The sequence below is a fragment of the Stegostoma tigrinum genome, chromosome 8 (genome assembly GCF_030684315.1).
Source record: "Stegostoma tigrinum isolate sSteTig4 chromosome 8, sSteTig4.hap1, whole genome shotgun sequence".
Taxonomy (NCBI): Eukaryota; Metazoa; Chordata; class Chondrichthyes; order Orectolobiformes; family Stegostomatidae; genus Stegostoma; species Stegostoma tigrinum.
The window spans coordinates 101943548-101958992 of record NC_081361.1 but is presented as its reverse complement, the minus strand read 5'-3'; the positions used below and the strand labels follow the sequence as shown (position 1 = coordinate 101958992).

The 15445-nt window shown below is 43.5% G+C and overlaps 1 protein-coding gene across 1 annotated transcript in view; it reads left to right on the top strand.

Moving 5' to 3' along the window:
• The window catches only part of erich3 (glutamate-rich 3), a 128421-nt gene that overhangs the window by 44206 nt on the left and 68770 nt on the right, over positions 1–15445 (top strand). The window contains exons 9-12 of the mRNA XM_059648189.1: positions 3707–3887; positions 6035–6221; positions 11080–11354; positions 14441–14635. Coding sequence (XP_059504172.1) covers positions 3707–3887; positions 6035–6221; positions 11080–11354; positions 14441–14635 — 838 coding nt within the window. The remainder of the gene's footprint in view (positions 1–3706; positions 3888–6034; positions 6222–11079; positions 11355–14440; positions 14636–15445) is intronic.

Below are 15445 nucleotides of genomic sequence, written 5' to 3'. Positions count from 1 at the left end.
TCCATCTGCCAGACCTTTGCCCACTCACTCAGACTATCTATATCCCTCTGCAGACTTTCAGTGTCTTCTGCACACTTTGTTCTACCACTCACCTTAGTGTCAACTGCAAATTTTGACACCACACTTAGTGCCCAACTCCAAATCATCTATGTAAATTGTAAACAATTGAGATCCCAACACTGATCCCTGAGGCACACCACTAGCCACTAACCACCAACAAGAAAAACACCCATTTATCCCTACTATAATAAAGCGTGAAGCTGGATGAACACAGCAGGCCAAGCAGCATCTCAGGAGCACAAAAGCTGACGTTTCGGGCCTAGACCCTTCATCAGAGATTTATCCCTACTCTTTGCTTTCTACTTGTTAACCAGTCCTCTCTCCATGCCAATACATTACCTGTAATACTGTGCAACTTTATCTTAAGTAGCAGCCTTTGGTGTGGCACCTTGTTAAATGCCTTCTGGAAATCCAGATACACCACATCCACAGGTTCCCCATTGTCTACCATGCAAGCAATATCCTCAAAGAATTCCACCAAATTAGCTAAACATGACCTACCCTTCATGAGCCCATGCTGGGTGTTCCCAATGAGACAATTTATATCCAGATGTCTTGCCATTTCTTCCTTAATGATAGATTCAAGCATTTTCCCACGACCAAAGTTAAGCTAACTGGCCCGTAGTTACCTGTTTTTTGTCTACTTCCTTTTTTAAACAGTGGCGTCACTTGGCTGTTTTCCAATCTGTGGGAACCACGCCAGAGTCCAGTGAATTTTGGTAAATAATTACTAGTGCATTTGCTATTTCCCCCATCACCTCTTTTACTTCCCTGGGATACATTTCATCAGGGCCAGGAGACTTGTCTACCTTTAGCCCCATTAGCTTGCCCAGCAGTGCCTCCTTAGTGCTAATGATAGTTTCTAGGGCCTCACCTGCTATAACATTCTTGCCGTTTGCATTCGGCATGTTATTTGTGTCTTCCACTGTGAAGACCCACACAAAATAACTGTTTAATGTCTCAGCTATTTCCTCATTCCCGGTTATTAAATTGGCCTTCTCATCCTCTAAAGGACCAATGTTTACCTTCGCCACTCTTTTATGATTTCCATATTTATAGAAACTTTTGCTGCCTGTTTTTGTATTCTGAGCACGTTTACTCTCATAATCTAAGATAACAAAGTGTGGAGCTGGATGAACACAGCAGGCCAAGCAGCATCTCAGGAGCACATGAGATGCTGCTTGGCCTGCTGTGTTCATCCAGCTCCACACTTTGTTATCTTGGATTCTCCAGCATCTGCAGTTCTCATTGTCACTGATACTCTCATAATCTATCTTACTTTTGTTTATAACTTTTTTCCTGGCTATCTGTTGGCCTTTAAAGATTTCCCAGTCTACTAGTTTCCTAGTACTCTTTGCTTTTTTTGTATGTGTTTTTTTTTCAATCTGATACTTTCCTTTATTTCCTTAGACATCCATGGCTGGCTCTCTCTTTGTCTACAGTCCTTCCTTATCACTGGAATATACTTCTGCTGAGCACCGTGAAAAATTGTTTTGAAAGTCCTCCACTGTTGCTCAGTTGATCCACCATAAAGTTTTTGATCCCATTCTACCTTAGCTAACTCCTTCCTGCATTCCACCTTCAACCCACCATGTTGTGCCGAGGGTTTACCCTAAACCTAAGGTCAATCTAACCTCCACCTCTACCTTATACTATCATCCATGTGCCTATCTAATAACTGCTTAAATGCCCCCAATGAGCTGACTCCACCACCCTCTCCGGTAATATATTCCATGCCCCTACCACACTCTGAGTAAAGAACCTACCTCTGACGTCTTCCCTATATCTACCTCCACTCACTTTAAAACTATGCCCCCTCGTAATAGCTACCTCCACCCGAGGAAAAAGTCTCTGGCTGTCCGCTCAATCTATACCTCTGATCATTTTTTACACCTCTATCAAGTCACCTCTCATCCTTCATGGTTCTGAAGAGAAAATCCATAGCTTTTACAAGGATGTTACTGGGACTGAAGGGTTTGTATTAAAGGGAGAGGCTGGATAAGCTGGGACCTTTATCACTACAGTTTAACAGTTTGAGGGGTGACCTTATCAAGGTTTATAAAATCATGAGGGGGCATAGTTAAGATGAATAGCAAAGATATTTTCCCTAGGGTAGGGAAGTTCAAAACTAGAGGGCATAATTTTAAGGTGAGAGCAGAAAGATTTGAGAGAGACATGAGGGGCAGCCTTTTCACACAGAGTGTGTTTCACGTGTGTAATGAGCTGCAAGAAGAAGTGTTGGATGCAGGTACAGTTCCAACTTTAAAAGACACTTGAACAGGTACATGAGTAGGAAAGGTTTAGAGTGATATGGGCCAGATACAGGCAAACTAGTTCGGGAAACTTGGTGGGCAGGGACGAATCGGCCTGAAGAGTCTGTTTCCGTGCTGTATGACTCCAACACCTAATTCCCTCTTGCATGTCTTATTTGAATCTTTCTCTGCAACATTTCCAGGCTGTGCACTCCTTACCAAGCCACTTGCTGTGTGAAAATGTTTCTCCTTGTATCACTATTGCTTCTTTTGCCAGATAATGTTAAATCAGCATTGTTTTGGTCTCAAGCCTTTCACCCCGGACCCTTCACTACTTTGAATACCTTTCTCAAATCCCTTCGCTACTCCTCAAAGGAAAAAACTCAACTTTGCTATTCGATCTTTATACTGATGTTCCTTATTCCTGGGTATATCATCATAAGTCTTTTCTGCCTTCTTTCGATTGCTTCCTTATCCTTTAGAACATGCTACCATAGAAGTGGACACAATACTCCGTTGACGCCAAACTATGGTTTCATATAAGTTTTAGATGCTTCTTTGCTCCTGTGCTCTGTGGTCCTATTAATAATGGATGCTGTATGCTTTACTAACAGTCTTCTCAAACTCTCCTGCCACTGTAAATGATATGTATACATAAATGCCCAGATTCCTTGAATATGGCACCTCCTTTAGAATTGTATCCCTGTTTTGCATTGATTTGTCCAGGTTCTTCCTTTCAAAATGTAGGATCTCTCACTTCCCTGCATTGAACTTCATTTGCCACCTACTCGCCCATTGCATGCCCACATTCTCGTGAAGTTCTGCATGGACCCCCTCATAACTCACAATGTTTCAAGATTCATATAATTCACAGATGTAGAAATTGTGGCCTGTACACCAATGTCTAGGTCATTAAAATACATCAAAGAAAATACATTGACCCCTGGAAAACTCTACTACAAATTGTCCTGCATTCTGAGAAATATCCATTAATCCCTGTTAAACCATTCTCTGTTTCTCACCACCATCCAATTGAAATTGATTTTCCCAATGTCCCTTTCATTCCATGAGCTGTGAGTTTTTTCACAAGTACATTATCAAATGCCTCTTGGAGGCTCATGTACATCACATGAACAACATTTAACCTCATCAAACCTCTATTTTCTTTTTTTCCTCTCATGACCTCGGGATGTTGCAAAGTGCTTTATAGCTAATGAGGTTTCTCCCCTAAAGGGGATTAGTTAACTAGTTGGCTTTTTATGGCAATCTGAAACCCCCAGCCTTACTCGTGGGAGGCTTATGCTGTGATTCCTGATTAAGTTAAAGCCATAGGCACCACACCTAACTGATTGGCAGCCTTCATTCTGCTGTTTAAATCCTATTTATTATTGTAGGAGATTGCAAAGTCACACCGAGCTGTCACACACAGCAATGTCTTGGTCACGATGGTTTACCGTGGGAAACATCTACATCTCTCGTACGACCAGGCAGAGGCCAGGGATGAGGTCAAAGTTCATCAACAGCACTGCGGTGGTGAAAACCTGTGCGTCTACAAAGGGAAGCTTCTAGAAGCAGGTGAAATTAGAAAAAAAATCCTTCCATCACATGTGTTTTCGTATCTTTTTCAGTGTAGAAGCTGTGAAAAGGAAAATTCTCCATAAACAGTTTTAGTCAAGACCTTTATTACAAAGAAGAAAGGATGCACCTTTTCTGCAGTCCCATTATTACAGCACACAATGTAAAACAAAAATACTTCTATCTAGTTACCAAGATGACCAATTAAGTACTTTGCCTTTATCAGATTTTAAACAAAATAAATCTATCAGTCAGTTTTCTTCATAAACACAATTGTGTTGATAATGAGAAAAAGCTTATTAAATAAAGATTCAAGAATTGGTTAATGTGCACAGTCAGTAATTTGGAAGTATAAATGCTTATAATTAAGGCATGCATACACTCTTGCTTCAGGAAAATGAACAAAAAATTGATTGCCCTGCAAAGACTGACTTTCAGAGGAAGAACCTTTTGCCCAATGAGTTATCCTTGAAAGCAAAAGGATATAGTGTAGACTTTTCCAGAATTTAAAGTTTTTGAGAAGATTTATAGCTCAGGTTGTGGATGAAGTTGTAGATTTGCTCACCAAGCTGGTGGGTTTGAGTGCAGACATTCCGCCACCCTGCTAGGCCACAGCTTGGTGAAGCATCAGTGCTCTGTCCCACTTGTTATTTAAAAACCTCGGTTTGCTGGGGTGGTCGGCTTTACTTCCAGTTCTGTTTTTCAGTGGTTTGTACATCAGGTCCAGTTCAATGTGTTTGTTGATGGAGTTTCAGTCAGAATACCAGGCCTTCAGGAATTCCCTGGCATGTCTCTGTTTGGCTCATGCTATTATGGCTACGTTTGTCCCAGGCCAACCCGTGTCCTCCTTTGTCTGTGAATACTGAAACTAGTGAGAATTGGTCGTGTCTCTTGGTAGCTAGTTGGTGTTCCTGTATCTTTATTGTCAGTTTTCTTCCAGTTTGGCGTCTGTAATATTTTTTGCAGTCCTTGCGCGGTATGTCGTATATTACGTCAGTTTTATTGGTTGTGGGTATGGGATCCTTTAAGTTCATCATTCGCTGTCGTTAGGTAGTTGTTGGTTTGTGGGCTACTCTGCTACCTCTACAACTTGTTATCTCGGATTCTCCAGCATCTGCAGTTCCTATTATCTCTGATGCCTAGGGGTCTGAGTAGCCTTGTGGCCATCTCTGAAATGTCTGTGATGAATGATAACGTGATTAGTGTGTCTGGTGTGTTGTATCTTCTTGTTGTAGTCTGTTGTGGAGGTAACAGCGAATGAACTTTTTGGGTATCCATTCCTTTTAAAAACTTCATATAAGTGCTATTTTTTAGAGTCATAGAGATATGCAGCATGGAAACAGACTCTTCCGTCCAACTCATCCATGCTGATCAGATGCCCTATTTAAATCTAGTCCCATTTGCCAGCATGTGGTCCATACCCCCCTAAACCTTTCCTATTCATGTACCCATGCGGATGCCTTTCAAAAGTTGTAATCATACCAGCCTCCACCATTTCCCCTGGCAGCTCATTCCATACATACAATGCCCGCTGCATGAAAATGCTGCCCCTTATGTCCCTTTTGTATCTTTCTCCTCTGACCGTAAACCTATGCCCCTCTAGATTTGGACTCCCCTGCCCTGGGGAAAAGGCTTGTCTATTCAACCTATCCATGCCCTTCATGATTTTATAATGTTCTGTGAAGTTGCCCCTCAGCATCTGATGCTCCAGGGAAAATAGCCCCAGTCTATTCAGCCTCTCCGTGTAGCTCAAACCCTCCAGCTTTGCTTTGCAAATTCCAGGTTGCTGCAGTGTGTTGTGGCTCATTTGAATATTGTCCTGATGCAGCTCTGTTTGTGGGTTTTGGGGCGCTGGCTGGTGCAGTTAAGTATCTGTCAGTACGTATTGTCTTTCTGTGTATGCTTGTCGAGAGTTCCCCATTGTTCTTATGTTCAAACATTATGTTTAGGAAGGGTAGTCAGTTATTGTTCTCCTTTTCTCTTGTGAGAAAAGATTCCTACGAATGTTGGATCAGGCTCAGTACGCTGAATGTCCTCCTTCGGTTGCTCAGGTCCACTGTTATTCTATTAAAATCTGTAAGATGTTCTGTTTTAAGCAGCAGTAGCTGTGTGAATGTTCTTAAAACATCATCTTTGTTGCTTTCCAGAGAAATTCCAGTTTGTATCCCGCCGACACTCGGGTTTCCCCTTCAGCCTCACCTTCTTCCTCAACGGCATCCAGGTGAATCGCCTAAGCTCCTGCTGTGAATACAGACACCGCAAGGGCTCTCGGCTTGGCGGCAAGCAGGCTTACTTTGCTTTTCTGGATGTGGATGGAGCATCCCCATGTTACAAGTAGGCAAGATCCCATCTCGGTAATGCGTACTCCCCAGTCCCACTGCACTGACAGGCGCTGGGCAGGATGTCACAAGCTATAATGTTTTCAGAAATTGATCACTTTGAAGTGCAAGCCCTGTTGTGATACATGTGCACACAGTGGTCATTTTGTGAATGAACAGCCAGCCCCCTCCAGCTGAAGAAAAGCTGCGACATACACTTTAATTGGGAGTAAAATTTATTATGACAAGAAGGTTAACAAGAAGCTCCTCGAGCCGTACAGAGGGTCATACTGTACAGAAAAGGCCCATGGAGTCTGCACAAACAATATAAAAACATTTCACCGAAAGGCAATGGAAGCAGAATCTTTGAGAATTTTAAAGGCAGAGATAGACAGATTCTGGCCAGTGGTAAAGAGATTATCAGGGGTATAGAGGAATGTGGAGTGATTAAATCCATCAGGATCTTATTGACTCAAGGGGCCAGCCCTGCTGCTCCTAACTTGTGTTCGTTATGAGCCTTTTCCACAATTCTTAAGCAACTATTTCTTGGGAGTCCATAAAAAGGGGACAGAACATAGAACATAGAACACTACAGCGCAGTACAGGCCCTTCAGCCCTCGATGTTGCGCCGACCTGTGAAACCAAACTGAAGCCCATCTAACCTACACTATTCCGTTATCATCCATATGTTTATCCAATGATCATTTAAATGCCCTTAAATTGGCGAGTCTCCTACTGTTGCAGGCAGGGCATTCCACACCCTTACCACTCTCTGAGTAAAGAACCTATCCCTGACTTCAGTCCTATATCTATCCCCCCTCAATTTAAAGCTATGTACTGTCGGGCTAGCCATCACCATCCGAGGAAAAAGGCTCTCGCTGTCCACCCTAACTGATCCTCTGATCATCTTGTATGTCTCTATTAGGTCACCTCTTAACCATCTTCTCTCTAACAAAAACAGCCTCAAGTCCCTCAGCCTTTCCTCGTAAGACCTTCCCTCCATACAAGGCAACATCCTGGTAAATCTCCTCTGCACCCTTTCCAATGCTTCCACATCCTTCCTATAATGCGTCGACCAGAACTGTACGCAATACTCCAAGTGCGGCCACACCAGAGTTTTGTACACCTGCAACATGACCTCATGGCTCCAAAACTCAATCCCTCTACCAATAAAACCTAACACACCGTACGCCTTCTTAACAACCCTATCAACCTGGGTGGCAACTTTCAGGGATCTATGTACATGGACATCGAGGTCTCTCTGCTCATCCACACTACCAAGAATCTTACCATGACCTCAGTACTCTGTATTCCTGTTACTCCTTCCAAAGTGAATCAACTCACCCTTTTCTGCATTAAACTCCATTTGCCACCTCTCAGCCCATCTCTGCAGTTTACCTATGCCGCTCTGTAACCTGCAACATCCTTCCTCACTATCCACAACTCCACCAATATAGTCATCTGCAAATTTACTAAACCATCCTTCTACACCCTCATCCAGGTCATTTATAAAAATGACAAACAGCAGTGGCCCCAAAACAGATCCGTGCAGTACACCACGAGTAACTGAACTCCAGAATCAACATTTCCCATCAACCACCATCCTCTGCCTTCTTACAGCTAGCCAATATCTGATCCAAACTGCTAAATCACCCTCAAAGATCAAGAACAAAGAAAATTACAGCACAGGAACAGGCCCTTCAGCCCTCCAAGCCTTCGAGATCCTCTGTCTAACCTGTCATCTATCTTCTAAGGGTCTGTGTCCATTTGCTCCCCACCCATCCATGTACCTGTCCAAATATATTTTAAAAGATGCTAACGTGTTTGCGTCTACCACCTCCGCTGGCAACGCGTTCCAGGCACCCACCACCCTCTGTGTAAAGAACTTTCCACATATATCTCCCTTAAACTTTCCTCCTCTCACTTTGAACTCATGACCCCTAGTAATTGAGTCCCCTACTCTGGGAGAAAGCTTCTTGCTATCCACCTGTCTGTACTTCTCCTCATTTTGTAGACCTCAATCAGGTCCCCCCTCAATCTCCGTCTTTCTAATGAAAATAATCCTAATCTACTCAACCTCTCTTCATAGCTAGCACCCTCCATACCAGGCAACCTCCTGGTGAACCTCCTCTGCACCCTCTCCAAAGCATCCACATTCTTTTGGTAATGTGGCGACCAGAACTGTACACAGTATTCTAAATGTGGCCGAACCAAAGTCTTATACAACTGTAACATGACCTGCCAACTCTTGTACTCAATACCCCGTCCGATGAAGGAAAGCATGCCATATGCCTTCTTGACCACCCTATTGACCTGCGTTGCCACCTTCAGGGAACAATGGACCTGAACACCCAGATCTCTCTGTTCATCAATTTTCCCCAGGACTTTTCCATTTACTGTATAGTTTGCCCTTGAATTAGATCTTCCAAAATGCATCACCTCGCATGTGCCCGGGTTGAACTCCGTCTGCCATTTATCTGCCCAACTCTCCAGTCTATCTATATTCTGCTGTAATCTCTGACAGTCCCCTTCACTATCTGCTACTCCACCAATCTTAGTGTCATCTGCAAACTTGCTGATCAGACCACCTACACCTTCCTCCTGATCATTTACATATATCACAAAGAACAGTGGTCCCAGCACAGATCCCTGTGGAACACCACTAGTCACAGGTCTCCAATTTGAGAAACTCCCTTCTACTATTACTCTGTGTCTCCTGTTACCCAGCCAGTTCTCTATCCATCTATCTAGCACACCTTGGACCCCATGTGACTTCACTTTCTCCATCAGCCTGTAATGGGGAATCTTATCAAACACCTTACTGAAGTCCATGTATATGACATCTACAGCCTTTCCCTCATCAATCAACTTTGTCACGTCCTCAAAGAATTCTATTAACCTTCCCTGCACAAAACATGTTGCCTATCACTGATAAGCCCATTTTCTTCCAAATGGGAATAGATCCTATCCCTCAGTATCTTCTCAAGTAGCTTCCCAACCACCGATGTCAGGCTCACCGATCAATAATTACCTGGATTATCCTTGCTACCCTTTTTAAACAAGGGGACAACATTAGCAAGTCTTCAGTCCTCCGGGACCTCACCCATGTCTCAGGATGCTGCAAGGATATCTGTTAAAGCCCTGGCTATTTCCTCTCTCTTGCTTCCCTCAATAACCTGGGATAGATCCCATCCAGACCAGGGGACTTGCCCACCTTAATGTCTTTTAGGATACCCAACACTTCCTCATGTCAACTTGACCTCGAGTAAGCAAACATCTATCCCTAACCTCAACATCTGTCATGCCCCTCTCCTTGGTGAATTCCGATGCAAAATACTCGTTAAGAATGTCACCCATTTTCTCTGACTCAGTGCATAACTTTCCTTCTTTGTTCTTAAGTGGGCCAATCCTTTCTCTAGTTACCCTTTTGCTTTTTATATATGAATAAAAGGCTTTGGGATTTTCCTTAATCATGCCTGCCAGCAATATCTCATGTCCTCTCTTAGCCCTCTTAATCCCTTTCTTTCAGATTCGCTGTACATTCCCCATATTCTTCCAAAGCTTTGTCAGTCTTCAGTCACCTAGACCTCCGTAATCCCATGCCTCCGTATTTTCTCCAATAGCCTACCGTGGGGAACCTTATCAAACACTTCACTGAAATCCATATACACCACATCAACCACTTTATCCCCATCCACCTGTTTGGTCACCTTCTCAAAGAACTCAATAAGGTTTGTGAGGCACGACCTACCCTTCACAAAACCATGTTGACTATGCCTAATCAAATTATTCCTTTCTAGATGATTATAAAGCCTATCTCTTATAATCCTCTCCAACTCTTTATCCACAACCGAAGTAAGGCTCATTGGTCTATAATTACCAGGGTTGTCTCTACTCCCCTTCTTGAACAAGGGGACAACATTTGCTGTCCTCCAGTATTCTGGCACTATTCCAGTAGACAATGATGACATAATGATCCAAGCCAAAGTCTGCGCAATCTCCTCCTTAGCTTCCCAGAGAATCCTAGGATACATCCCATCCAGCCCAGGGGACTTATCTACTTTCACACTTTCCAGAATTGCTAACACCTCCTCCTTATGACCCTCAATCCTCTAATACCCTGTATCTCGCTATTCTCCTCGACAACATTGTCTTTTTCCTGTGTGAATACTGACAAAAAATATGCATTTAGCGCCTCTCCTATCTGCTCAGACTCCACACACAACTTCCCACTACTGTCCTTGACTGGCCCTAATCTTACTGTCGTCATTCTTTTGTTTCTGACATGCCTATGGAAAGCTTTAGGGTTTTCCTTGATCCTACCTGCCAAAGACTTCTCATGTCCCCTCCTGGTTCTTCTTAGCTCTCTCTTTAGGCCCTTCCTGGCTAACTTGTAACTCTCAAGTACCCTAACTGAGCCTTCACGCATCATCTTTACATAGCCTCCATCTTCCTCTTGACAAAAGATTCATCTTCTTCAGTAAACCACAGTTCCCTCGCTCGATCACTTCCTCCCTGCCTGACAGGTACATACTTATCAAGGACATGCATTAGCTGTTCCTTGAACAAGCTCCACATTTCAATTGTGCCCAGCCCCTGCAGCTTCCTTCCTCAGCCTATGCATCCTAAATCTTGCTTAATCGCCTCATAATTGCCTTTTCCCCCAGCTATAACTCTTGCCCTGTGGTATATACCTGTCCCTTTCCATCACTAGAATATTAAAATCAGAGCCAACAGTTTAGGGGTGATGTCAAGAAACACTCATTCCCCTAAAGGGAAGTGGAATTGTGGAATTTTGGAATTTTCTTCCCCCAAAAAGCTTTTGTATTTCCCAATAACCACCTCAGTCTGCTCTGTCCTATCTCTTCTTTCAGATGTATTATCACCATGGGTTTGGACAAAAAACCCACACCACCTCCAAAACGGATGAAAGAAGAAGTGGTGAAGGAAATGGAGAAAGTAAAACAGGAGCCTACAAAAGACAAAGAGAAATTAACTGTAGTGAATGCCAGCGGGGAAACTAGTCAGGAAGAGGCAATGACAGCGGAATCCTCAATTGAAGAGGAAAGAGTGAATGAAGAGGAGAGAATGCATGAAGATGAAGGTGGAAGTTCACCAACTAGGACCCAAGATGGAAGTTCCAAGGAGGGTTAGTCACAATGGTGTACTTGACATTATTTTCCACCAGCAAACAGAATGAATTACTGGAAGGATTCTTGGGTTAATTAACAGTCTGATACACTGCAACATGAACAAGTCATTCAAAACCAACTTGTAGAGTCTGAGCTGTAAAGAGACGAGATCTTCTTCATTCCCAGCACATAGAAGGACCAGCCCATGATGTCTGGGCCAGTTCTTTTAAAGAGCTGCCCAATTAATCTAATGACCCACTCGTTCCCCAAAGCCTCTAAACTTCACTATTTCCAGTATTTCTCCAATTCCCTTTTGAAAGTTATTATTGAATCTGCTTCCACTGCCCTTTTAGGCAGCAAGTTCCAGGTCCCAACAACTCACTTGTTTTAAAAAGAAACCCTCATCTGCCCCGTCAGTATTTTACCGACTCCTTTCAATCTGTGTCCTTCTGGTCACTGCCCTCCTGCCCTTCTCTTCATGATGTGGAACACCTTGATTAAATCCCACCTAACCTTCTCTTCTCTAAGAAGAACAATCCCACTTACTCTTAGCCTGTTCACATTTACTGAAGTCCCTCAGCACTGCTCCCATTCCAGTAAATTTCCTGGAACTCTGTCCAAGTTCTTGACATCCTTCCTAAAGAACAATGAGTAGATATAATTGTCCAGCTGAGGACCTAAGCAGTGATTTTAATGAGTAAAGCGTAACTTCCTGGATTTGTATTCCTTCCTCTCTCTTAGTGAAGCCCCATACCCTGTCGAGCCCTTTCGATTGTAACCATAAAGAAAGAAGAATGATATTGAGGTTCTTTCTAGTTCCAACCAAAGAGGACATAAGAAGGACTGGAAAACAGTCTTTAAAATGGTGAACAGGGTTGGACAGTGTAGTTGTGGAGAAAATGGCTCCACTTGTAGGAGAATGAACAAAAATATGATTAATTAAAATTGAATAGGGAAATAAGGAGACAATGCCCACCTCTAAGACCATAAGATATAGGAGCAAAATTATGCCATTTGGCCCATTGAGCCTGCTTGCTGTTCAATCATGGCCAATAGGTTTCTCAACCCCATTCTCCTGTAATCCTTCACACACTTAACAATCAAGAATGTAGCTATCTCCCACTTAAAAACACTCAATGTCTTGGCCACCACAGCCCTCTGCAGCAGTGAGTTCCACAGATTCACCATTCATGACTGAAAAATTCCACCTCATCTCAATTCTGATGTGTTGTTCCTTCACTCTGAGACCTTGCCCTTGGTTCCTTGTCGCTCCTGCTAGTGGAAACATCTCCACACCCATGCTATCCAGGCCTGTAAGTTTTAATCAGCCCCCCACCCCACCCCGGCCATCTCTGCCCACAGATCTATCAAGTACAGATCCAGAGTCCACAATCGGTCCTCGTATGACGCACCCTTCACCCTGGGACCATTCTTGTGAACCCCTTCTGAACCCCCTTCAAGGCCAGCGCATCATTCCTTAGATACAGGACCCAGCACTGCTCACAATATTCCAAATGCAGTGTGACCAGAGCCTTGTACAGCATCAGCAGAACATCCCTGCTCTTGTATTCTAGCCCTCTTGAAATGAACTCCAAAGTGCGACTGACTCTGAGTGGTTAGAATGTAGAACCTGCCCCATATGAAGTGGTTAAGGTTTAAAATTTTACCATTTGGTTTATATAATTTAAATTACTTCCTCCACATCCTTCCCACCAAAATCCCCACACTGTCCAACCCTGTTCACCATTTTAAAGAGTGTTTTCCAGTCCTTCTTATGTCCTCTTTGGTCGGAACTGGAACAAACCTCAATCTCATTCTTCTTTCTTTAGAACGTAGAACATTACAGCACAGTACAGGCCCTTCGGCCCTCGATGTTTTGCCGACCTGTCAAGCCGATCTCAAGCCCACCTAACCTACACTATTCCATGTACATCCATATGCTTATCCAATGATGACTTAAATGTACCTAAAGTTGGCGCATCTAATAGCGTTGCAGGCAAAGCGTTCCATTCCCTTACTACTCTCTGAGTAAAGAAACTACCTCTGACAGCTGTCCTATATCTTTCACCCCTCAATTTAAAGCTATGCCCCCTCGTGCTCGCCATCACCATCCTAGGGAAAAGGCTCTCCCTATCCACCCTATCTAACCCTCTGATTATTTTATATGTTTCAATTAAGTCACCTGTCAACCTTCTTCTCTCTAATGAAAACAGCCTCAAGTCCCTCAGCCTTTCCTCATAAGACCTTCCCTCCATACCAGGCAACATCCTAGTAAATCTCCTCTGCACCCTTTCCAAAGCTTCCACATCCTTCTTATAATACAGTGACCAAAACTGTACACAATACTCCAAGTGCGGCCGCACCAGAGTTTTGTACAGCTGCAGCATAACCTCTTGGTTCCGGAACTCGATCCCTCTATTAATAAAAGCTAAAACACTGTATGCTTTCTTAACAGCCCTGTCAACCTGGGTGGCAACTTTCAAGGATCTGTGTACATGGACACCGAGATCTCTCAGCTCATCTACACTACTAAGAATCTTACCATTAGCCCGTATTTTGCCTTCTGGTTACTCCTACCAAAGTGCATCACCTCACACTTGTCTGCATTAAACTCCATTTGCCACCTCTCAGCCCAGCTCTGCAGCTTATCTATGTCTCTCTGCAACCTACCGCATCCTTCGTCACTATCCACTATCTTTATGGTTACAATCAAAACGGCTGGGCAGGGCATGGGGTTTTACAAAGAGAGGGGAAGGAATACAAATCCAGGAAGTTATGCTTTACTCGTTAAAATAGGCACCTGGCTATGTATCTGACTGTAATATATCTGATGGGATATAATTGATGTTCCAACACAGACCAGTGACAGGCCTTGAACAGGATCTAGTCAAGATGCTTAAAATATTAAAGGGATTCATTAGAACAGGCACAGGGAAACATTTCCCAGGAAATCTAAAGTAATACTAACGTGGCCTGGGCATCCCCGAATAATGGTAAAATGCACCTGATAGTGTGACAGACTCTGCTTTATTTTTGCAAAGTGGATTTTGAAATGTTCTAGTGCTGTATTTCCACTAAATTTTAACACTTATCTGTTTGTCAGAGTATGACGATGATTTTGAAGAGGGAGAGAAAACAAGTGAGGAGGTGGAACAGAAGGGTGAGAGAAAGTCACCAGCAGACCTGCAGGAGAGATGGATCTCAGATGATGAACAGCAAAGTGAGAATTCGGATGTTCAGGATGAACGATCAGTTAGTGAGAAGGAACACACTGACTCCTCCGATAGTGAAAGTGAAGGTAAGGCCAGGACGTCTTTTGCAATATTAGGGTATTGTCCCTCGCAGTTTCACCCCTCCATCCCTCTCTTTAATCTCCTCCAGATCTACCACCTTCTGTGATCTCTGTGCTCCTCCTACTTCTGGCTTCTTATTCATTCCCAGTTTTAATCTCTTGTTGTTCATGGCTGTGCCTTCTGCTGACTGGGCCCTAAGTTCTCAAATTCCCTTCCTAAATCTTTCCACATCTCTCTCTGTCTGTTCTCCTTTCAGAGTATCTTAAAATCTCTAGTCACCCGTCCTGCAGGGCTCAGGACTGAATTTTATTCATTACTGTCCGGAGCCATGTTTTTACTGTAAGTTGCTGCCATCAGTTCTGGAGTCTGTGGTAGACTCCTGAATTATGTTTAATAATGAAGGGTGAAGAAGACAGGTGTGAATGAACAGGACTTCACTTCCATTTCTGAAGAAGGGCCCCGACCCGAAACATCAACTTTCCAGCTCCTCTGATGCTGCCTGGCCTGCTGTGCACCTCAAGCTCCACACTCTGTTATCTCTTCATTTTCATAGCACCTTTCATGGCCTCAATCAAGCCCAAGAATTTTGAAGATGCTGTCAAAGGATCCTTGTTGAGCCAGTGCAGTTCATCTTGGAGATGATAGTTACTTCTGACACCGTGGATGTGAGGGGAAATCTCCTTTACAAACATGGCTGTTACATTCTCCATCCACAGCCAAGTAGAGTCTGATTTCCTACTTCCTGCCAGATCCTGATGTGTAGCTTGAGTTAAAAATTGCCCTGTGTATGATTAGTTAGTTAGCCAGCCCTGACC